At 42.3% G+C, this 25,784-nt stretch overlaps 1 protein-coding gene across 4 annotated transcripts in view; it reads right to left on the minus strand.

The window, feature by feature from the left end:
- Positions 1-25,784, minus strand: part of ADGB (androglobin) — a 178,074-nt gene that overhangs the window by 2,886 nt on the left and 149,404 nt on the right. Inside the window, exons 30-34 of one of the 4 annotated variants that reach the window (XM_029058720.2) lie at positions 20,929-21,110; positions 17,478-17,639; positions 14,003-14,111; positions 9,405-9,501; positions 2,880-3,063 (exon numbers count right to left, since the gene is read on the minus strand). In XM_029058720.2, coding sequence (XP_028914553.1) covers positions 2,880-3,063; positions 9,405-9,501; positions 14,003-14,111; positions 17,478-17,639; positions 20,929-21,110 — 734 coding nt within the window. Of the gene's footprint in view, positions 1-2,879; positions 3,064-9,404; positions 9,502-14,002; positions 14,112-17,477; positions 17,640-20,928; positions 21,111-25,784 lie in introns of those variants that run through there. The other 3 variants (XM_039911153.1, XM_039911154.1, XM_039911155.1) reach the window with 3 other exon arrangements.

The following is a 25,784-nucleotide window of genomic DNA, read 5'->3' on the forward strand; positions in this document are numbered from 1 at the left end:
TTCCTCCTAAATTCTATTCTTCCTCACTTTTATCTATCAGTCAATAACACCACCATCTTCCTTGACCTAGAAACCTGTTATCCTAAACCTCTCACTATCTTTCAATTCTCACCTGCAATCTACTGAAAGATCTGGTCGGGTCTACCTACAGCAGCATCTCCTGGAACCCGGTCTTCCTCTCCATCCAAACGGCTACCACTGTGATACAAGCTCTAATCTTATCAGCCTCCTTGCTTACTCGGCCTCATCTCTGGTCTTCCAGCTTCCAGCCTCTCCTTTCCCAATTTAGTTTTCATGTTGCAACGGTCAATTCCTGAAGTTTTGTTTGGCACACAAAACCTTTCCTGTGTCCCCATGTTTCTAATGCATCCCAAAACAACCCTTCTACAACTGCATTCAAAGCTCTCCGCTTTACCTATCTGCTCTCTTCACCTGCTATTCTCCTCCCCTCTTCACTTCTCCCAAGCCAATCTTCTAGTTTTTTCTCATTCTTGACTCTTCCTTCTTGACTGTAAGGTCATTATGGGTAGGGAACTTGCCTGCTAATTGTTGTATTGTACTCTCCCAAGTGCTTAGTACAGTGTAGATTTATTGATTGATTGATTCCCTCTGCATCTCCACGCTCATACTGTTCCCCTGCCTTGGAACCTTCCACACATTCCCAATATTCAAAGTCTGCCCCCTCTAACACCTCTTCCCAGCATTTCAAATTGTATAAACCCATCAACCATCTCTAGCCCTTCTGTACTAACTTATATTCACCCTTAGCACCTTATGTATACCCATCCACTCAAATATACACTGTCACTTATTTTGATTGCCCCATTTGTAAATAATTTATGCCTGTCCTACCCATTAAAGTATAAGTTACCTATTGGTAGTGATTATGCCACTTTTTTATGGCATTTGTTAAGCATTTACTATAAGTAAAAAACTCTAAGTGCTGGGGTAAATAGAAGTTAATTGGGTTGGACACAGTCACTATCTCACATGGGGTTCACAATCTAAGTAGGAGGGAGAACAGGAAAATTGAAGCACAGAGAAGTTGTGATGTCCAAATTCACACAGCAAGCAATTGGCAGAGCTGGCTGGGGTTAGAACCGAGGTCCTCTGACTCCCAGGCTCATGCTCTTTCCACTAAACCATGCTGTTTACTTGTTTGGTAATTCCCAAGTGCTTAGCTAAATGCACTCAGTGGGTGCTCAATTCTAGTAATGTAGTTAGTAATGATTGTCTTTATTAAGGGTATACTGGAGGCAAGTCACCGTACTAAGTGCTGGGAAACAATACACAGGTGAGAAACAGAGTCCCTAGCCCCTAGCCCTCAAGGGGCTCATGAGTTAAGAATAAAGGTGGAAAGGGAACTGGGGACAGATACATAAGGAAAAATAAAACAATAAAAACACAAAATCAACATAGATGACAAGGACAGAGATGAATGGAAAATTAAAGTTGTAGGCTACACAAGTGGGAAGAGCAGATTTTCAGGCTTCTTGCACTTCGATGTCCAAAGGTCAGAGCCACAGTGACCACTACGGCTGCGGCCTTCCTAACGAATTAATAATATTTCATGTTGTGTACATATTTATGTTCAGTTGTCCTTTGTATTCTAATCAGTGGTACTGTTTGCAGATCACACAGTTCTAAGAACCTGGGAGGATACAGTGGAGTGGGTAGACACAATCAGTGATGCTTCAGTGACTCTTAATGATGGCTGCTTGTGTGAACGAAAAGATGAATGAGAGACCTTCAGTCCCAATCACACTGTGCAGCACAAGAGTTTTTCTTTGCTAAGATTCTGGTTTATAGCAGCTGGTGTTGTTTCCATGTCTGCATGTCTCTCAATCCCCTCAAAGCTTTTGTTCAAAAAAAGCCCCTCCTTTATTGATTATGGTATGCTATGCTGGTCTGATTGGCACAGCTGCCTTCCAGTTTTTAGCTATGATGGCATATTGTTAGATGCTTTTCTGTGTTGTGTCTGTAAAGCATTTCCTCTATCCCAGAGTCCACATCTCCAGGTGGTCTCAAATGTTTTTAGGGGCCTCGGAAAGTTCTGTAAAGTTCTGGTTCTGCTGTCCCCTGCACTACTTCTGCAGCTGGTGTTCCCGGGCTTTCACCTCAAGCAACCTTGGGACTCTGGGTACGTGCAGTCAAAAATATCTATCTGTATATCAAAAATATTTGTCATAGGCCTTACTTTGTGCATAGCATTGCGTAGGCACCTAGAAATATACAAAAAACATGTAATATGTAAAACATGGGCCCTGCTTCATCCACTTCCCCCACTCCAGGAGGGAAGGCACTTGGGTCCTGGGAGTGGGGAAAATTGGAATGGCCCAAGGCCATGAGCGGCTCCTTCAAGCTCCTGTGGAAACTTCTCGGTGGTCCATATGCTGTGGAAGGGCCCATGTCAGAGTTTGGCAGGGTGTCAATGAATCAGTCAATCAATCATATTTATTAAGTTTTTACTGTGTGCAGAGCACTGTACTAAGCACTTGGGCATGTGTCCTCTCAGTGCTTGTGAGTCTCAGTGGATCACGGCATCGGGCCCACGCGTTTTGTCAGTTTTCACAGTTCTCACTGCTGCGGTGACTAGATGTACTTGAGCCAACCAGGGTATGCCGGTGCTCGTCCAAAGCCTTCCCTTACCCTCTATGGACCTTTACTACATGATGCCTCCATAAATTGAACACAGTCATTCTAAGAATAACTTGGAGAGGAATCCTTGAATATATGTGCATTACTGAAAGCTTATCATGACAGTTTATGGAAAAAACGAATACAATTATATTGTGCAAAAGGAAAATTAAATGAAAAAAATTCAATGTTTAAACAAAGGTTTGGGTATACTAAAATTTGCACGTGTGGTGCATTGTTACCTGCAGATCCTCGTACATTTCCAGGACCTTTTCCTTTAACTCACTGCGGGCTGCCTGCTCATATTCCCTTTGCTCAAGGACCTTGTCTCGATATTGGCGAAACTGTCGGATTTCTGCTGCTTTTTGCAGTGCTTGCTGCTGGATTAAAGATTCAGTCCGGAGGATGGGCTTGGAGGTTGTTTGCCTTGTGTGAAATGTCAAGAAAAAGTTTCATCATTTCTGCTCAACATGCTTTTTCATTGCTTGAACTGGAAGAATAGAGGATCCTACTTCCTATATGTGGCAGTCTATTGGCTCAGAATAGTTTTCATTGCAATGGCGCTCTGGGTGAAATTCTGTTTCAGGAAAATGATTGGATATTGTGGAAACCCTACTATCAGCCTGTCATTGACAATGCAGTAGGAACTGTTTACAGTTTTAAAAATTCAATGTTTATTGGAAACCGTTTTATGCAGTACAATAGCTTGCTAATTATTACTGAAAAACATCAAAGAATTATCAAAGAAATGTCAGAGAAACAAGTAGTAGTAGGATTTATTGAAGAACCACTTGGCGCAAAGCATTGTACTAAGTGCTTGGGAAGTACAAAACAAAGAAGCAACAAGATCCCTACCCACAGAGAGTTTGTACTCTAATAGGGGAGATAGATATAAAAATATATATGCAAGTAGTCAAGAAAATAAACTGAATGTTCAGTTCAATAAATGTTTATATGAAAGTGCTGAGGATTGGTATAAATAACTTGATGAATGTAAAACAGAGTTGATGGATTTATTCAATTTAAGGTGCAGGGAATTATGAAGGAGGGCTTACTGGAGAAAGTGGGATTTTAGGAAGGTTTTAAATGTGGAGAGAGCTGTACTCTGTGGGATTTGGGGAGGGAGAGTGGGAGTTCTAAGTTAGTGGAACAGTGTGGGTGAAAGAATGTAGGTGATACTTGAGGATGAGATTAAAAACAAAATAGGTTGGTTTGGGAGGAATGAAGAGTGTGAGCTGTGAAGTAATGGGGGAAGAAAAAAGACAAGTAACTTGCAGGTGGATCTGTGACCTTTAGGCATTTGATATTTACCCCACCCCCAGCCACACAGCACTCATGTACATATCTATCAATTAGAAATTATGAATTTTTTATATTAATGTCTGTCCCCCCCTCTAGACTGTAAGCTCGTTGTGGGCTGGGAACCTATCTACCAACTCTGTTATATGGTACTCTCCCAAGTGCTTAGTATAGTAATCTGCACACAGTACGCATACAGCAAATGTCACTGATTGATCAATTGCTTAAAGTAAGATGGGGCGAGTTGATGAAGAGCCCGGAAGCTAATTGGAAAGAGTTTGTGTTTGATATGGGCAGATTCATGAAGGTTTTAGAGGGTTTTGAGGAGAGAAGAAATCTGGCCTCAACAATGCCCAAGAAGATGGATCTGTGCAGCAGCCTGCAGTGCAGATGGGAGGGAAGGAAAAGTGGGTGGCAGGGAGACCAGCAGCAGGGACTTGAAAAGCAGCAGAGCCTAGTGGAAGGAGCATGGGCCTGGGAGTCAGAGGATCTCGGTTCTCAACCCAGCTCTGCCAAGTCCTAACTGTGTGACTTTGAGCAAGTCACTTAACTTCTCAGTGCCTCAATTTCCTTAACTGTGTCATGGGGATTAAAACCTTACTGCCTCCTATCAATCAATCAATCAATGGTATTTACTGAGAGTTTACTGTGTGAACAGCACTTTACTAAGTGCTTGGGAAAGTACAGTAACACTAAACAGATTCTCTGCCCACAACAACAGTCCATGTGGCTTAGTGGAAAGAGCCAGGGCTTGGGAGTCAGAGGTTGTGGGTTCTAATCCTGGCTCTGAAATTTATCAGCTGTGTAACTTTGGGCAAGTCACTTAACTTCTCTGTGCCTCAGTTACCTAATCTGTAAAATGGGGATTAAGACTGTGAACCTTAACATGGGACAACCTGATTACCTTTTATCTACCCCAGTACTTAGAACAGTGCTTGGCACATAGTAAGCACTTAACAAATACCATCATCATCATCATCAGAGGGGGAGATGGATATTATTATAAATAAATAATTAACTTGTATCTGCCCCATCACTTGTAACAGTGCTTGACACACAGTAAGCACTTAACAAAATAATAGTAATAACAACCAGCAAGGAGGCTAAGGCAATAGTCTAGTCACAAAATGACTAGAGCTTGGATCAGGATAATAGTGTTTAATAGTTGATGAAAAAAGTGTTGACCTGGGAGATACAATGTAGGATGAAGCAGCAGTATTTAGAAGTAGATTAAATGTGAGAGTTGAAGTATACCAAGGAGTTGAGGACGAATGGAGGTTGTGAGCTTCTGTGGCAAGGAGGATGGTTGTGTGTTTGACCTGAGGTGGGGAGGGTAAGAGGAGGGCTGGGTTTAGAAGGAACAATGAGTAGTACTTCAGTTTTAAGCACACTGAGTTGAGGTGCCAGTGGGATATTCAAGTGGAGATGTCCTGGAGGCAAGAAGAGATGCTGATTTGCAAGTCAGATGAGAGATCAGGGCTACAGAGAGGTTTGGGAGTCATGAACATAGACATGATAGCTGAAGGCATGTGAGTAGATGACCTCCCCGAGAGAGTGAATGTAGAGAGAAATCAAGGGACACAGAACACAGCTTTATTGGACAGATACTTTAAGAGAATGAGAGGCAGATAAGGAGAACACTGACATAATGCAGTTAGGGAGAAGAACTAGGTTAGAATTGTATCAGCACATCAAAGCCAGATCATTTTTTGATGAGGAGGGATTAACTTACATTGTCAAATACAACTGAGGGACTGAAGAGGATCAGGATAAAGCCCTTTACACTTGGCTATAAGAAAGTCAATAGTGACCATACAGAGCACATTCTCAGAAGAGTGAAGGTGTCGATAGACTGACCGCTGCTTCTTGATAGAAAAGCAGCCTGGCCTAGTGGATGGAGCACGGGTCTGGGAGTCAGAAGGACCTGGGCTTTAATCCTGGCTCCTCCACTTGTCTACTATGTGACCTTGAGCAAGTCACTTAACTTCTTTGTCCTTCTGTTATCTCACCTGTAAAATGGGAATTATGATTGTAAGCCTCATGTGGGATATGGACTGTGTCTAACCTCATTATCTTGTATTTGCCCTAGCGATTAATACAGTGACTGGCACAGACTAAGTGCTTAACAAATACCATTAAAAAAAACCCAAAAACATAATGCCTGAGGTGGATCAAGAAGAGAGTTCGTGGAATGGAAATGAAGAGGGGGGTGTGTACACCAGTTCTAGGATTTAGGACAGGAATGGGAGGAGGGATAAGGGGTGATAACTGAGAAGCTGCACGGCTTAGTGGAAAGAGCATGGGCTGGGGAGTCAGTGGTCATGAGTTCTAATCCTGGCTCCACCACCTGTGAGCTGTGTGACCTTGGGCAAGTCACTTCACTTCTCTGTGCCCCTGTTCCCTCATTTGTAAAATGGGGATACAGACTGTGAGCCCTATGTGGGACAACCTGATTCCCTTTTACCTAACTCAGGGCTTAGAACAGTGCCTCACACATAGTAAGTGCTGAACAAATACCAACATTAATAACTGGAGGGGATAGGGAAGGCATTTTTTAGGATGGGGAAGACTTGAAGGTTTTTGAAGGGCACTGCGGATAGAGCCACTGGAGAGTGAAAATAGCAGTAAGGATGGGAGGAGAGGGCAGAACAAATAATTTTTAAAAGTGAGAGGGAATAAGGTCAGAGTGCACGGAGACTGCTCTCTCCAAAGTCACCAATTGCTGTCTTCTTGCCAAATCTAACAGACTCTATTCTATCCTAACCTTCCTAAACATCTTGGCTTCCTTTTATAACACAGACAACTTCCTTCTTACAAAAATTCTAAGCTTAGTATTTTGAGTGAGTTCTCTCCTCATATCTCTGGCCAATCCCTTCTGGTCTCTTTTGCTAGTTCTTTCTATGCCTCACCCTCTCAGTTTGTGGGTGCCCCTCCAAGCTCTGTTCTAGGTCCCCTTATCTTCTTAATTTATACTTTCTCCCTTATCCACTCCCATTGGCTTCAGCTATCATCTCTCTATAGATAACTTCCAAATTATTCTCACTATCCCTGATCATGTTTTCTTAAAACTTGTATTTCCTTCTGCTTCCAGGGTATCTCTACATGGTTTTACTGCTGGCAACTTAATCAAGATCAAGATGATTAAAACTGAACTCCTCATCTTCTCACCCAATCCTTTTCTCCACCTCATTTTTTCTTCACATTTGAAAACACTACCATTCACTCCATCTCTCAAACCTGCAACTCTGGTATTATCCTTAACTTCTCCCTCTTTTTCAATTCCAAAGTCAGCTTGTCACAATCAATCAGTGATATTTGTTGAGTACAGTACAACAGAGTTGGCAGACATAATTCCTGTCCACAAGGAACTTATAGTCTTCAGAAGGAGATGGACATTAAAATCAATTATGATGGGAATATATTGCCTCTACATTTCCTCAGGCCATCCCTTCTTCTCCATCCAAATATTCACCATGTTGGTCAAAGCACATCATATTCTGGTTCGAGTCCTGCATCAGCCCCTTGCTAATCTCTCGGCTTCTAGCTTCTCCTTACTCCAGTCCAGACTTTACTCTGCAGCCCCAGTCATTTTCTAAAATTTCATTTGCACACATTTCCCCATTCTTCATAAACCTCCAAAGGTTACACCTATTACTCTTTGAATTTAAGAGACTTGTATTCTCATCTCTAGACCAGGCTCAGTGTGGACAGGGAATATGTCTGTTACACTGTACTCTTCCAAGAGTTTAGTACAGTGCTCTGCACATTGTAAGTGCTCAATAAATACGACTGACTGATTTATCCACTCTCTTTTCTCGCCACCCTCCAGCTCCCAATATTCATTCCCCCTAAGCCGACCTACTGACTGTTCCTTAATCTCATCTCTCCTTCCCCCAAACTCTTGCTCATGTCCTTCCCACAGCTCTCCACATTTTCAAACACGTTCTGAGGTCACATGTTCTCCAGAAAGTCATCCTTGAGTAATATCTAATCTCCCTCAAGTGTCTCTTCATCGCCTCTATGCCCTTGCACCACATATGCACTCATTTTATATAACTACTTCCCCCTATTTGTAATTTATATTAGTCTACTTGCTAGACTTAGGTCCTAAAGGACAGGGATCACATCCTTCTAGCTCTTTGGTACTCTTTCAATTGCTTAGAACAGTTTTCTGCACACTGTAGGTACTCAATAAACAATACTGATTAATTGAGTTTCCAACAGAAAAGGGAGCTGGTGAAGCAGCGTGGCTCAGTGGAAAGAGCCTGGACTTGGGAGTCAGAGGTCATGGGTTCAAATCCCAGCTCTGCCACTTGTCAGCTGTGTGACTGTGGGCAAGTCACTTCACTTCTCTGTGCCTCAGTTCCCTCGTCTGTAAAATGGGGATTAACTGTGAGCCTCATGTGGGACAATCTGATTACCCTATATCTACCCCAGCGCTTAGAACAGTGCTCTGCACATAGTAAGTGCTTAACAAATACCAACATTATTATTATTATTATAGCACAGCAGAGTGAAGACTAGTGGCAGATGTTGGCCTAGGGCCTGGAATTCTGCTGGCTGAATTCAGTTTCCTTAAGTTCAAGTTTTATGAGGCTAAAACCTGAAGTGAAACAAGGTTTCTGAAGTATTTTCTTTATTACAATCTCCTTGAATTTCACCTGATGCAACAGAAGCTGTATACTCTTTCAGCTATGTTTGATCCACTATCCCCTTATCCCTTATTTCCCATTGAGATGGCCATTAACACGGCATGATGTTGGAACTGCACAGGGGTCTGCAGCATCTACTGTGCTTTTGGCTTAGGAAAGAGCACAGAAGTAAGAGTCAGGAACTAGTCCCAGTTCTGACACTGCTCTGCTGCATGGCCTTAGGCAAATCACTTACCCTCCCTTTGGCTCAATTTCTTTGTCTGCAAAATCAGTCTAAATTACTTGCTCTCCTTACTTTTTAAAGTGCCATGTGACATAGGAAATATGCAATCTAATTAGAATATTAGTCTGTATGGAATTCAGTTACTGAGAATCAAGTGTAATTCTACAATAACCACATGACTTGCATGCCTTGGAATAGATCATCATATTTAAGTGGAAGAGAGAAAGTGCTAGGAGATTTTCCTTTTGTTTAAGACTTCAAAATGATGTGTTTCATCCCTGTTGGCTAGATCATTAAAAAAACTATTTCTGATAAAATGATGAAAGCAAGCAAGATGTAACGCAACTCCCCCTCACATCAATTCAGTCAAATATAAAGATTTCAAATCACCTTAAATGCTAATACTAATGCTAATACTAATAAATTCTTACCAACTTGATAAACATGGATGAAAATAATGCTGGTAATCATTCATCTCAAAAACCCCATTGAGCCTGCCCACTCAAGTCCTGGGCATTTGTTTCAGAATCAAGATTTCCCTAGAATCTCACAATGTCATTGTCAGTGACTTAAAGGTGATCTGTAATCAATACCTAATATATGGAGTGAGGTCCAGAGGTTTCCACTCTTTCCGATGAGTATCAATTGCTGTTGGGGTTGGAGGCTTAAGCGCAATCCCAGTAGAAGAAACTGTAATAAATGAATATAAAAAACCTTATCACAGTCTTTCTCTAATGATCTTTTCCTAATGAACAAGCTATAATTAATTGATTTGATCAACATACCACCTTCTAGCTACTACTGTTGTATTCCCTTAGATTGTGAGGCCCTTGGGGGACTGGACTGCGTCCAACCTGATTATCTTGCCCCAGCTCTTAGTACAGTGCTTGGCAGGCACATAGTAAGTACTTAACAAATACCATTATTACTATCATCATCATTATCATTGTTAAATATATAGATCATTAAGGCAAGAAAGTGCTATGATAGTGTAGTCAGGTATTCAACTATAAAGCACCATAGAATTTAGACAGAAGAGATTAAAAAATACTAATTATACTTGTACCCCTGCCCAAAATGCTATTTATAGAAAGAATTTTAGAAATGGCCTGAGTATTAGTAGTAGTATTTACTGAATGCTCACTGGGTGCAATGCACTGTTCTAAGTACAAAACAAGCGACACATTCCCTCATTAAACTTTAATGGGAAAGGCAGGCAAGAAAGAATTTATGGAGTAGTCAAAATAAATAATTGAATATACAGTTGAATAAACCTTTATATATAAGGGCTGAGATTGAATATATGTAGGTATGTGGCTGATGGGTTGAGATGTCTTGATTGCTAGGAGTAAACTGGAAAGGAATGTTGGAGGAGGTGAGCATCAAGAAATCATTTAACGAAGGGTGGGCTGTGGTCTGGATTTGTGGAAGAACAGGGGAGGAATAAATTCCAAGCTGGAAGAATTGTGTGAGCAAGGGGTTGGAGGTGAGACAGCTAGAAAGTGGGTTTGAGAGGAATGAAGACAGCAGGTTGTGGTTTGTTTTTTTATTTGGAGTCCAAGAGTAGATTTTCTCTCCATTTGAAAACCAGTGTACATATTTGCATTTGATTGTTGATTCTGCTAACTTCTTGACTAGGCAGGCTTTTGGTTGGCATTTACTGAATGTGCACTTACTGCAATGTTATTGTACTCATCATTTGGGAAGTACAAAACAGGTAAGTAACCCATTATCTGTCCACAAAGAGCTTGCCTGTAATGAGGAGAGCAGCATAAAAGTATTTAAAAACAGAGTAATTAAAATAAAAAATTAACTGTACACTCAGATAAACATAAACACCCAAGTGCTGAGGATGAATAGCAGTAAGTACATCAATCGTAGAGATGGCTGTTGGATTTACAAGAGTTGGGATGCTAGGAAGTAATCAGGGAAGGCATGTTGATGGACAATGGGTCTCAAGAGGGCTTAGAAAATAGGGAGGAATGTAATCTGTTGGGTTGGTTGTACAGCATGAGTGGTGGGATGGAGGTGGGAGAGTCGAGTGAGGTACAGTTAGAAGGTGAGCTTGAAATGATCAAAGAGACCAAACTAGAGAGTAGTAGGAGGATATGTGAGCTGGGGAGACTTGGTGGAGAGCCTTGAAGCCAGTCATGAGGGATTTTTACTTGATAAGGGAAGTTATTGGAGGTTTTTGGAGCTTTTAGAGAGTGAAAGATATGTTGCCAAGCAGAAATTCAAGAGGATGATCCTGGCAGCAGCATGCTATCTATCTATCTATCTATCTATCTATCTATCTATCTATCTATCTATCTATCTTTCTATCTATCTATCTATCTATCTATCTATCTATCTATCTATCTCTATATAATAATAATAGTTATATTTGTTAGGGTTTACTATATGCCAGGCACTGAACTAAGCATTAGAGTAGATACAGGGTAATTGGGTTAGACACAGCCCCTCTCCAACATTGGGCTCACAGTCTTAATCCTCAATTAACAGATGAGGTAACTGAGGCCCAGAGAAGTTAAGTGACTTATCCAAGGTCACACAGCAGACAAGTGGCAGAGCCGGGATTAGAACCAAGGTCCTTCTGACTCCCAGGCCACTAGGCCACGCTGCTTCCCCTATATCTATCTATATCTATTCACACATTGAAAGACTGGAGATGGAAAGCAGTGGGCTGATACAATAGCCCAGCCAAAATATGAGTAGAGTTTTTATTAGCTGGAGTGATAGCTGTTTGAGTGGAGAAGATGGGGCAGATCCAGGAAACATTGTTTATATAGAAAGAACTGACAGGATTTAGAAGCTGATTTCTATGTGAATACTGAGATGCAATTAGAAGTCAAGAATGACACAGAGGTTATGGCTCCCAGGACAGTGAGATCAGTGGTGTCATTGACAGAGATTGAATAGCAAACAATTTACAGGTCAAGAAATAAAATTACACAAGAAAACAGGGGAAAAAAAAGAAAAGAAAATGAAGAGATACACATAAAACATGAGTTAGCAGTAGTGGTAGTAATTTTATTACTTCAGTATTTATTGGGTGCTAGAAGAGATTTCACAGTTTGTAATTAGACAGAAAATTGACAGGAAGAGTGAAGGGGAAAACAGAACCAAAAAGAGAAAGCTTCAGAACTTTAAGTAATGTTAGGAGAAGGCATAAAGATAGGAGGAGATAAGACATGAAAGGGATCAGAAGACAAGAATAGAAAAGTGAGGGTAAATCAAAGGATTTTTCAATGGGAATTAACAAAAAGATCTGAGAATCAGGATCATAAGCTAAAATGTTTATGTGGGGAATATGTAAAAGGGTAGTTGTAATGGAAAATAATTATAAAAATAATTATAGTATTTGTTAGTTACTATTCGCTTAGATACAAAGTTGAAAGATCAGACACAGTTCCTGGTCCACATGGGGCGTATAGAGTAAGAGTAAAGTGGAACAGGTATTTAAACTCCATTTTACAGATGAGGAAACTAAGACACAAAAAATAAGTGACCTCTCCTAGGTCACAGAACAGATAAGTGGCAGAGCCAGAATTACAACCCTGGTCCTCTAACTCCCAGGCCTATGGTCTTTCCACTAGGCCATGTTGTTTCTCAGCAGAAGTTGGAGGAGAGGTGGAAGTCTTGTATAGGTTGGTCAGTGGATTACTTAAAGGATTGAATGGTATGAATTTTAAAATCGCATTATCCTCTGTATTTTGGTATTGGGATATTCCGAAGTCCCATCTCCATAAGCCCTCCAAGAAATCTAGTCAAGTGGCTTTATTTTTTCTCTAGAAAAAAGTGAAGTAATGAAATGATTCCTTACAAATGAACAAAAGGTCCAGTTCTTAATTTCCTTAGATTGTATAAAAGGCTGGAAGTGTCTAATGAGTGACTGTGTTAATCAACCATTAGCCTTGTAGTTCCATAAAATAGCAATTACTTGAAAAGTTGCTACAATTGTCATTTCAGTATAGCAAACTCCCATTAAACCACTAGAAAAGTATCATCATATCACTATATGAGAGGCTTGTTCTTCGAAATATGAAAGAGACTTGTTTTCTGATTTCAGGATGGGGTTCAACTCCCCTACATCCCTAGAAGCAGTATGGCCTAATTGAGCACAGGCTTGGGAGTCAGAGGTCCTAGGTTCTAATCCCAGACTTGCCACTTTGCCTGCTGTGTCACTTTGGGCAAGTCGCTTACTTTCTCAGTGCATCAGTTTCCTCATCTATAAAATAGAATTGAATGCTTTTTCTCCCTTACCCTTAGATTGTGAGCCCCAGGTGGGAGAGGGATTGTGTCAAAATTATCTTGTCCCACTCAATGCTTAGTATAGCGGTCGGCACTTAGGCGCTTAACAAACACCATATTTATTATTATTCATGTCCATGTGAGGACCAGTATCTATCATTTTTCCTATCTCCAAAGTGTTTCTTTATCCCTTGGAGAGGCTATAATGAGTAGCTCTTTGTGGGTAGGGACCATGCCAGATAATTCTGTTGCATTGCACTCTCCAGGCACTTAGTACAGTGCTCTACACTTAGAATTGATTGATTGATTGGTTATAATGAGGCTCACTGTATTAAACTACCCAGCAATGGGTGGAGCTAACACTACCTAACATGTTAACAAGTTAAGAATGATTATGGGGCGTCAGTGCACTATGACAGGGACAGAAAGGAAAAATTAAAATTATATCTCTTAGCACCCATTACCATTAGAAGTAAAAGGACTAAAAGCATAGTAGTACATGCTGAGACAAAATGCCTGCTGGGTATATTTTTCTTTTCTAAGCCTTTTTTTTTTTAATGGTGTATGTTAAGTGCTTACTATGTGCCAGGTATTGAACTAAGTACCAGAGTAGATACAAAGTTGTCAGGTTAGACATAGTCCCTGTCCTGCTTGGGTCTCACTGTCTTAATTTCCAAGAACAGTGCTTGGCACATAGTAAGCGCTTAACAAATACCATCATCATCATCATCTTATAGATGAGGTAACTGAGGCTAGAGAAGTCAAGTGACTTGCTCAAGGTCACACAGCAGACAAGTGGTAGAGCTGGGATTGGAATTCAAGCCCTTCTGACTCCCAGACTGCTTCTTTTCAATATCACTTCCTCTCAAGTGCACAGCTAATTTAAAACCAGAACACTTCCGTCCAGTGCCGTTTACTTGGTCTGTGAAACAGTCAGTACCTCTTTCCCTCAATCCAGTGGTTGTGCCCAAAGACTGAGGCTCCACGGTAGACTCTGCAGCCACTTCCTTGGAGCAGAAATTAATGAACTGTCTGCGTGCCTGTTGGGCCTGGAGAACAAAAGCCAAGAGCTATTGGAGTGGACAGTAAATAGCAACACATGGCTATAGTCATTTAATAAATACCAAGCAATAAAATACCAAGTTAAGCAAAGGTGAGCATAGCCTCACCGAGAGATACTGCTCCAGGTTCGTTGGAAATGTTGGGCTTTTAGAGACACTCTCCTCCTCCCCCCGCTCCGCCCACCCTTGCCCCATAATGCATGAGGACCCGGAGAATTTGTGATTGAAACTTGCAGCTCCCACTGAGGGAGAAGTCTGGGTTTGCCTGGAGGAAGCCTTCAGGAAGTGGCAGCAATGGGTTTCCTGCCCTGGAACCCTCTGAAAGAAAGGGCTAAGACACTGAGGGGAAAATGCTGTGATCCCTCTTACACAGCTGCCTTGCAGCTGATGTGAGGCCTCTGCCTGGCTGGCAGGGTCCACTGCAGCCAAGACCTTTTATGGGTTGAAGAGATATTGTGAGGGCTGAGGTGCAGGGAGGCCTGACTCCCCTGTGAACTCTGCACTTGCCTTAGCTGGTGACTCTACTCCATATCTTCCCACCCAATCCTTGTCCTCCCTCTGATATTCCCATCACTGTAGGCAGCAACCACCATTCTCCACCTCACAAGCCCGTAACCTTGGCATTTTTCTTGACCCATCTCTCTCATTCAACCCACATATTCAATCTGTCACCAAATCTCATCGATTCTACCTGCAAAATATTGCTAAAATCCATCCTTCCCTCTCCATCCAAACTGCTACCACGCTGATCCAAGCACTTATCATATTCCCACCTCAATTACTGCATTAGCCTCCCTGCCTCTCCCCATTCCAGTCCTAGGCAACAGAGTGAAGAATGATCATTTTTCTAAAAAAAGGTTTTGTTTCCCCACTCCTCAAGAACCTCCAATGGTTGCCTATTCACCTCCACATCAAATAGAAATTCCTTATCGACTTTCAAGCCCACAACCACTTTTCCTCCTTCTATGTTACCAGCTGATTTCCGACCACAACCTCAAACACCAGCCTTACAAACTGACCTCCAATTTGTCTATCCCGCCACCAAGCCCTTGCACACATCCTCCCACTGGCCTGGAGCTCCCTCCCATTCATATATAACAGATCATCACTCTCTCTACCTTCAAAGCCTTATTAAAAATTACATCTCCTCAGAGAGGACTTCTGTGACTAAATCCTCATTTCCCCTACTCCCTCTCCCTCCTGTGTTGCACTTGCACTTAGATCTCTAAGCTTTAAGTACTTGATACTGACCTCACCCTCAGCCCCACCGTGCCTATGTACACATCCATAATTTTTTTTAATGTCTTTCTCCCCCTCTAGATTGTACGCTCCTCGTGGGCAGGAAATGTGTCTACCAAGTCTTGTTGTATTGTACTGTCCCACGCACTTAGTACAGTGCTTTGCAAACAGTAAGCACTCAAAAAATATCATTAATTAATTGAATGAATGAATGAAAAAGGCAGAATTAAATCAGAAATATTCTTTGTCCTTGTGGAACTATAATCACTTTAAGATTGTGCAGGGAAAAGCAATGCTGCCCAGGGTCAGATGATACGTTGGTCCTGCCCTGGTTCTGGGGCCAGATTGAGTGAATGCATCTCCCAAAGACTCTGAAAAAACAGTTCATCCAGTCAGATGAACTGAATCCCTCTGCATTCCAGTAACAGTACAAATGGGGATAGAGTTTGGGGTATTCCATTATAGCTGAGCTTCTACTGATGCAAATTGAAATGTTTATATTTTCAACAAGTAACAGATGAATCTTAAATCAAAAACTAAAATGAATGAAAGTGCTGTACTTCTAAGAGATTTCCTCCTCTTACCCCATCACATACAGGCCCTAGGGGCTGGCAAGGGGCTGAATGATGTAATGCCATTATTGATCTAAATTGGTCCTCTTTTTAACAAATTTCAGTGAACTTGTGGTTTCTTTTCCCTAATTTAATAATCGACCATTTCTCATGGTGCAGGTGGAAATCAACCAATAAATGGTACTTATTTAGCATTTACTGTGTGCAGAACATTGTAAATGAGTACCTGGGAGTACAATATAGCAGAGTCAGCAGACATATGCTGTCTCCCCCTCTAGACTGTGAGCTGGTTGTGGGCAGCGAATGCCTTTGATGTAATATTGTACTTTCCCAAGCACTTAGTGCAGTGCTATGCACACAGTAAGTGCTCAGTAAATATGATTATTATTAATAATAACAAAAATGATGGATGTTCACGAGTAGTTACAGTCTAGAAGGGGGAGCCAGACATGGAAATAAACTGCAGGTAGGAGAAATGGCAGGGTATCAGGATATGCACACAAAGGAATGGTGTTATGTGACCTGGAAGAAAAGCACTCAGAATCTCTGAGCGAAGCTGAGTAAAACCTGCTCATAGTGTCTTCCCTTCATAAATGCTTCTTCCTGCCTGATGTGGTTGCCCAGAGGAACTGGTGTTGAATAAAGGAAATTTTTATATAAGATTCTCACCTGTCAGATAGGGTTTCACAAGATAAATATAAATATTGTATTTCATCCTAAAGCTCTTTTCTGTAACCTTCTTGGGAAATGATTGATGAGGCCTCACTTCCCTCCACAAAACCCCCACTTAAAAAGTCTCACGTACTGGGGAATCTCTCACCTTCATAGACACCCACTTACCAGGCAATCTGGCTCATATGTGCAGAACCCCACATAGGTTAGCATTTGGCTGCCACCTGCAGTTCTCTCCCAACCCCCTTCCCCTCTCCCACGGGATTCACCAGGATTCCAGGATGGGACAAGATGGGGCAGGCACATTCATTCATTTGTATTTATTGAGCACTTACTGTGTGCAGGACACTGTAATAAGCTCTTGGGAGAGTACAATATAACAATAAATGACACATTCCCTTCCCACACAAGTTTAGAGCCTAGAAGATGAGCTTATAGTCTAGTAGATGAGTTTTCCTGGGACTGAATCTTACCAGGAGAGAATTGTTTTTTTCTGGGATCTGCATAGGGCTGACTCCACTTTAACGGCAACTGGGCTGGACAGACCAACCAGTACTTAATTTGTGGTCATCTCCCTAGTCCCCATGGGGTTGCTGTTTGACATTCTGTGTCTGGAATGCTGTCTGTTATAACTTAAGCCCTTGGGATACCCAGTATTTTACATATGGAGAGGAATGTGTGTATTCTAGAGATGTTGTGAAGGTAATTTTCAGTTAGCCAATTTGTACAAATGGGAAAGATCATTTTGTTAGCAATTCTACTTTGTTCAATAAAGAAATAAATCGTTGATCCAGATGCATTTCTTCTACTTCATATCTCTCAATGAGATTTAAATTTTAAAAGTAGCCATTTGTTGGTTTTTTTTTTTTACCTTGACAGACCTTCCTGGTTCGGCAGACTCCCATGCTTGTTTCATGGCTCTAATTTCATCAGCTCTCTCGGTATCTTTCTTCACTTCCAGTGTGTCTGCTTCATTCTGTTCATTGACAAGGCGTAAAATCCAGTGAGCTTTGTTGGGATCACGCTGATGGATCTGAAAGAGTCAGTTTGATGAATTAGATAAAACAATCAGGGATCATAGATTCTCTCTTACACTTGCTGACCTGAAACTACCTTTTTTTCCTTTTATGGTATTTGATAAGCACTTACTAGGTATAAGCACTTTTCTAAGTGCTGGAATAGATACAAGTTAATCAGACTGGACACAAGTCCTGTCCCATATGGGGTTCACAGTTCAGGTAGGAGGGAAAACCCCATATGGGACAGGGCTTGTCCCATTAATTAATTAATCCCCATTTTACAGTTGAGGAAACTGACACAGAGAAGTTGTTACTTGTCAAAGGTCACATAGCAAACAATTAGTAGAGCAGGCTTTAGAATCCTGGTACTCTGATTCCCCAGCCCATGCTCTTTCCACTAGGCCATGCTGCTTCCCAGCCTTGTTTTTCCCATTCTAAGAGACCCTTCTATTCACTGCCAAATATTGTAATAGGCATTAATAATTTGTCACAGATGTGGACTGATGAGTAAATATTTTCTTTATCCATTTTCTAGGGTGGCTCATCACATTACCCAGTTTTCTTTTTTCTAAAGGAAATTCTAAAAGACAAGTTACCAAGTGCAACAAACAATGTACATTATAAACCCCCCAACTGGAAACAATTGAACTACACTCCTTTCCTCCCTAGGATTTTGAAACCTTGTGACCGTTTTATGGCAAAGCCATATAGTTCTCCCAAACTTATTTCTGTATTGTCAAATGGCTGCAAAAGGCGTAATGTTACAGGAAAACACCCCAAGCCAAATTGTACATATTTGATGTCGGATTCCCTCTAAGGACCTTCATAGCTTAAAGTGGCAGACCTTGTGGTCACGTGAGCAAATGATTCTGAACCTTGTGGTTGGGGGCAGGCTGTTTCCAGTCCCAACATCTCTGAATGGTATTTTGGGATAGGGCTTTCAAGGCATTCTGGCTCTGCTCCCTCACCCTAAAAGATCTGGGAGCCACGAAGGACCACAGAAGCCCCCACTGTGACTGAAATCTCCACTGATCCTAGAGAAGCTGACCCATGACCTGCTGATGGGCCCCAGAAATGTTTATAATGTATATTGTTTCTTGCACTTGGTAATTATGGAGGAGAAGTAGAGATTTGTGATTATTTTGGGCAGGTTTTGAAAGCTTCAGTAGCCTTCTCTTCCTCCCACAGTAGTGGAGGCTTCCAAATAACAGAAAATCTATACCAACTTTGCTATATCGTGTACTCCCAAGCACTTAGTATAGTGTTCAGCACACAGTAAGTGTTCAATGAATATGATTGATTAAGTTGGTTTCTGACAACACTCAAAAGTACACTGTTTTCCTAATCCATAAGTAATGGTTGCAGGTTGCAATATGAATATTACAAAGTTTATCCAAAATAATGCAATAGCTTCATAAGAGCACACAGAGAGTTTTTGGTAGAAATCAAGCCTGGAGAACATATGTGTGTGTTTGTATTTGGGGAGGGGGGATTAGGGGCATCCTAGACCCCCTTCCTCACCACCTCTCCAGCACCATTCCACTTTCCTCCCAGGTGTCTATAGGTATGGGCACTACTTCTGTGCCATGGGACTCAGCGGCAGGAGGTTGGAGGCAGAAACTGAAAGCACCAGATATAACAGCTGAGCAGGTGCTGTGTCAGTACTGGGCAGAGGACAAACCAACTGAAAACCAAACTGGCTGGCTGGCTCACACATGATGTCAGGTTGGAGGCTAGGAGTTCCTTCCTTGTTTTGCTGGAGCGAGGGAAAGCCGGGAGTGGCCTATTAACAGTTATTTCCCACTCCCCCCAAATGAGGACTGAGAATCAAGAATCCCCTCAGTGATTAGGTGATCCCAGAATGTTAGTGGCTTGTTGATGTAACCTCATGGCCTTTGTGACAAGTCTCATCTGCAGTGTTCAATTCAATTATAAATAATAAGTTAATAAATCATTTTAAGGTTGAATTTATTTCTGGTTTAGCACAAGACATTTCTAAATAGTTTCAATCACTAGGTATTTAGTGTGTGCAGAGCTCTGTACTAAGAACTTGGAAGAGTACAGTAAAGGTAGAAGATTTAATCTCCGCCCTTAAGGCACTTACAAAATAGCAAGGGAAAATAAGTTACTGATAGGAAGAAGTGAATGGAAATCTGGATATGTGGATAAATTCTGTAGTAGATTATATATATTATGTGTAGAAGTGATACAGGTGGGTGTGAGTGGGTAAGTGCTTAGGTTGCAAAAGTGGTGCTTTAAGTAGCAAGGTTTCCTCTAATCTGTAGGCAGAGATTCTCCCAAGTGCTTAGTATAGTGCTCTGCACATAGTGAGCACTCAAATATCATTTATTGAAATGAATGACCAGGGGTGAATAAAACTTTATGAGGGAAAATCTCTTGGAGGAAATGGGTTTTGAAGATAAGGAGAAATGGGATCTGATGAATCTGCAGAAGAGAAGGAGTTCCAGGAAGGAAGAAGGCTGTGAGCCAGGGGTTGGAGGCACAAGAGCTGAGAATGAAGCACAGAGAGTAACTTAGCTTAAGGGGAATGGAGAATGTGAACTGGAGTGCAGCGGGAGAAGAGAGTATATAAATAAGAGGGAGAGAACTGATAGAATGTCTTAAAGCCAATGGCCAGAAGTTTTTCAGCTTGGTGGGGAAGAATGGGTAACCTTAGAAGGTTTCTGAATGAGAAGGTATGTGTAGAATGCAGCTTTAGAAAAATGACTCTATATTTGTTGTTATAAACTGTGGTTTAGAAGGATGCTTCTTGTTAATTAAATTCCACTGTGAATCAAGCTGCGTAGTATACTTTATGCCACAAGGATGGGTCTCTTCCTCTTCATTCACTACTGGGAAAAAGACCTGCCCAGTTCAGTACAGCAGGGCAGCTGGAAGTTAAAAGTTGTTCTCTTCACTTTTCTCTTTGTGTCTGTTCTCTCTTTGGGAGATGCTGGGGAACAGGAATTTTGCCTGAATTGAGGCTACATACATTGAAAGAGTCTAATAAATGTCATTACTCATGATGTTTATTGGTCAAAGACACTGGTGTTTTAGAAGCATGAATAACAGAGTTGTACGATGTCCTCTTTACAGCAAAGTTAAAGGAGAGGTTTGAAGCAACTGACAGGGTAATTGTGGCATAACTCTCTATTTTTCATGAATTAACTGGGATTTTTATTAATTTATTTGACTCATAGACTTAATCTCCCCCAAACCTGCCTCACTTTTAAAGACCAATCAACTAGTCAGAAAAGATGTCTAGGAATGAGACTTTCAAATGAATTTCATCAAGGGCTTTACCTGAGAATCAGGTCTGGATACTGCTTTTTCTTTGACTGTCTTTTCTTTATCAACCTTTTCAGAGGCTTTGTCTTTGGTTTTTCGAGTTGTTTTGGAACTGACTGCAGATTTTGTTCCCTCAGTGCTGCTGGGGAAATCCACGATTCCCGATATGACGCTCTCCTCATGCTTCTCTGCAGGCACTGTGGAGATACCATGATTGAAACTTCAGGTACACATTGCAGCTAAGAGCTAATAAGAAAGTCATTTCATTAATTGGGGAAGAGAATCCATGCCAGGAAAGATGTGCTCTACTACCTTTTTAGATAGATCTCAGATTGGCTAATTGGGACAAAGAAAAAGATAAATCTAAGCTATGCTGCTGGATGGTTCTACTATGGGAAAGTAGATTCATTCAATTGTATTTATTGAGTGCTTACTGTATGCAGAGCACTGTACTAAGTGCTTAGGAGAGTACAATACAATAGTAGGCATATTTCTTGCCCACAACAAGCTTACAGTCTGTGGGGGGCAGAGGGCAGGGAGAGACAGACATTAATATAAATCAATAAATTACAGATATGAACATAAGTTCTGAGGGGATGAGAGGGGAGAAAAAGGGAGCAAGTCAGGGTGATGCAGAAGAGAGTGGGAGAAGAGGAAAGGGGGGTTTAATCAGGGAAGGCCTCTTGGAAGAGATGTGCTTTCAATAAGGCTTTGAAATAAAGGAGAGTAATTGCCTCTCAGATTTGAGGAGGGAGGGCGTTCCGGGCCAGAGGCAGAGCATGGGCGAGGGGTTGGTGGCGAGATAGGTGAGATCGAGGCATAGTGAGAAAGTTAGCATTAGAGAAGTAAAGTTTGTGGACTGGGTTCTAGTAGGAGAATAGTGAGGTGAAAGAGGAGGAGGCAAGGTGATTGAGTTCTTTAAAGCCAATTTTGAGAAGTTGTTGTTTGATGTGGAAGTGGATGGACAACGACTGGAGTTTTTGGAGGAGTTGGGAGACATGTATTCAGTGTTTTTGTAGTAAAAATATCCAGGCAGCAGAGTGAGGTATGGACTGGAGTGGGATGACACAGGAGGCTGGGCGGTCAGCAAGGAGGCTGATGCAGTAATCCAGGAGGGATAGGATGAGTGCTTAGAGAAGCAGCGTGGCTCAGTGGAAAGAGCCCAGGCTTGGGAGTCAGAGGTCATGAGTTCGAATCCCCGCTCTTCCACTTGTCAGCTGTGTGACTGTGGGCAAGTCACTTCACTTCTCTGTGCCTCAGTTCCCTCATCTGTGAAATGGGAATGAAGACGGTGAGCCTCACATGGGACAACCTGATTATCCTGTATCTACCCCAGCGCTTAGAACAGTGCTCTGCACATAGTAAGCGCTTAACAAATACCAACATTATTGTATTAACATGGTTATAGTTTGGATGGAGAGGAAGGTCAGATTTTAGTGATATTGTGAAGGTGGAACTACAGGATTTAGTGAGGGATTGAATATGTGGGTTGAATGAGAAAGAGGAGTCAAAGATAACACCAAAGTTATGGGCTTTTGAGGCAGGAAGGATGATGATGTCATCTACGGTGATGGGTGAAAGTAACAGTGAGGACAAGGTTTGGGTGGGAAGATGAGTTCTGTTTTGCACATGTTAAGCTTGAGGTTATTGGAGGGCATCCAAGTAGAGATATCTTGAAGGCAAGAGGAAATGCAAGAGAGGGAGAGATATAAGGGCTGAAGATGCAGATTTGGGTATCAGCCACATAGAGGTGGTAGTTGAAAGCATGGAAGCGAATGAGTTCTCCAAGGAAGTGGGTGTCAGTGGAGAAGAGAAGGGGACCCAGAACAGAACCTTGAGGGACCCCCACATTTAGAGGGAGGGAGACAGAGGAGGAGGCTGTGAAGGAGACTGAGAATGAATGGCCAGAGAAATGAGGAGAACCAGGAGAAGACAGTGTCAGTGAAGCCAAGGTTGGATAGTGTTTTCAGGAGTAGGGGGTGGTCCACAGGGTCAAAGGCAGCTGAGTGGTCAAAGGAGGATTAAGATGAAGTGGAGACCATTGGATTTGGAAAGAAGGAGATCATTGGTGACCTTTGAGAAGGAGGTTCCTGTGGAGTGAAGGGAACAGAAGCCAAATTGGAGGGGGTCAAGGAAAAAATTGGAGGAGAGGAATTTGAGACAGCAGATGTAGACAACTTGCTCAAGGAGTATGGACAGGAGTGGCAGGAGGGAGATGGAGTGATAACTGGAAGGAGCTGTGGGGTCAAGGGAGGGCTGTTTTTTTAGGATGGGGAGACATGGGCATGTTTGAAAGCAGTGGGGAAAAAAACACTGGAGAATGAACAGTTGAAGATGGCTGTTAGGGATGGAAGAAGGACAAGAGTTTTGATAACTTTGAAGGAATGGGGTTGGATGTGCAAGTGGAGTGGATGGATTTTGAGAGGAGGCAGGAGATACCTTCTAGAGATACTGCTGGAAAGGATGGGAGAGTTGAAGAGGGAACTGAAAGGGGGAGGGATTGGGGAAGGGCAGGGGGGATTTTAGGGAGCTTACCCCTGATACAGTGAATTTTCTTAATAAAGTTGGTGGCCAGGTCATTGGAGCCAAAGGTACCTTGGGCCTGAGGAGGAGGTTAAATGTCTGGAACAACTGGACAATGGGCATGGATGTCAATCAGAGTGGAGAAATAATTTTGCCAGGCAGGAGAGGACAGAGTTAAAGCATGCAAGGATAAAACCTGAAGTGAACAAAGTCGGCCTGATATTTAGATTTCCACCAGCAGCACTCTGCGGCTCCTGCACAAGAGCAAAGAAGGCGGACTGTGCAGGTGATCCAGGGCTCTGGGTTAGTGTTATGAGATCAACAATGGGAGAGGGGAGCAAATGAGTTCAGTTTAGTGGGGAAGAGTGTTGAGAGCGTCAATTTGGTCATCAAGGGAAGGTAGTTTGGGAATGGAGGCTAAGTGGGGTATAATGCGTTGAGAAAAGTGGATGGGGTCAAAAGATCAGAGGTCCCTGTGTAGGAACAGTACAGATTTATGGGGGGGAGATATATAGGAGAGGAGGCAAATGAGGAGGCTGTGGTCAGATAGAGGGATTTCAGAGTAGGTGAGGGTAGAGATAGTGCAGTGGCTATAGATGATGAGATAGAGTGTGTGTGTCCACTTTGGTGTATGGATGAGGTGGGATGAAGTGGGAGGTCAGCAGAGTTGAGGGTAATAGAAGGTGGTCATCAGGGATATCTATGTGGATATTGAAATTCCCCAGGATCAATGTGGGCACGGAAGAAGAGAGAAGAAATGTGAGGAAGAGATCAAACTGGATAAAGAAGTTGGAGGAGGGACCTGGGGGGCAGTAGAAGACAGTTACTACTAGAATCTGGAGTGAGTGGTAGAGGTGGATGAAATGGCCTTCAAAGGAAGGCAAAGATAGGAATGGAGAAAATGGAATGGTCTGAAAGTGGCATTGGGGCATGAGAAGGAAGCTCAAACCTCCTCCTTTCCCGCTGAGTCTGGGGAGTGGGAGAAGACAAGGCATCCTCTGGAGAAAGCAGCAGGGAAGACCATGTCGCCTGGGAGAGCCAGGTTTCAGTCATGGTGTGGAGAAAGAGTGACTGAGTCAGGAACAGGTCAAGGATGGAGGGAAGCTTCTCCATGAGGGAGAGGGGTTTCCACAGGCCACACCTGGCCAAAGCTGTAGGGGAGGTAGTGGGGGAGGAGAAAGCACGAGGGGTGGAGTGGGTTTGGATGGGAGTTGATTGGGGCTAGTGTGGGGGGAGGATGAAGAGGGATGGCACTGGGAAGGATTACAGGGATGAGGTGGGGAAGAGGGGTGGGGGTGGGCCAGGGGGTGGGGAGGAGTTGGATGGTGGAAGAGACAGGGGAGTTGAGAACTGGGAGGGAGTGGCAGGAAGGTGGGGATTAAGGGATCACGGTGGGGTTGGTGAGGTAAAAGACAGCAATAACAACTTAATCCAGTGATATCCAGGAGATGGTTGAATTGTCCTTGGGTCATTGAAAGTGAAAAGTCTAGGGATTAGGGGAACCCTGTGGAGATAGTTGATTTGTCCTTGGGGCCTTGAGAGTGAAAAGTCCAATGTTTAGTTGAACTCTGATGACTCTTATTCATCTAGATCGTAAATTCATTGTGGATAGGGAATGTATCTACCAATTTTGTCATACTGTACTCTTCTAAGCCCTCAGTAAAATGCTCTGGACCCAGTAAGCACTCAGCCAACAAGACTGATTGATTGATGACCAAACTGGGGGATGAAGGTTCTGTCTCTGTGTCTCTGCATCTCTGGCTCTCGGGCTTTCTCTGTCTGTCCTTTTCTCTCTTGCTCTTGATATTTCCTTTTCTGCATCATTTTGCCTCTTTGCTCCTTTATTATTGCACCTATTTCAGTCTCTGCCTATTTTTTACTTTGTCATTCTGTCTCTCTGACTGTTCGCCTGTTTGTCTCTTTATGCAGGTGATTGTGTGTCTGCATATCCTCTGTTTAGAGGTTTGGGTTTGTATACTTCTGAAATTTCAGCAAACCTCTCTGCTTGTTAATGCTGACATAGAAATATGTTTTTAAAAGAGAACTCTAGATATCTCCTTTTATACTTCACCCTAAAACAGGTGGCTGAAATTTAAAAAAACAACCACTATTGGTGACTTTGTGTAAAAATTAGGGGTAGAGCTGGACCCTAACCTCTGTGTGCTCTGCACACAATAAGCACTTGATAAGTAATTGCAGACTTGGGAAAACATTTTTTATGGTATTTATGAAATGATTACTAACTGCCAGGCACTGTATTAAGCACTGGGAAAGATACAAGATAATCAGGTTGGACACAGTCCCTGTCCCACTTGGACCTCACAATCTTAGTCTCCATTTTGCAGCAG

This window comes from Ornithorhynchus anatinus, chromosome 2 (genome assembly GCF_004115215.2).
Source record: "Ornithorhynchus anatinus isolate Pmale09 chromosome 2, mOrnAna1.pri.v4, whole genome shotgun sequence".
Classification (NCBI taxonomy): Eukaryota; Metazoa; Chordata; class Mammalia; order Monotremata; family Ornithorhynchidae; genus Ornithorhynchus; species Ornithorhynchus anatinus.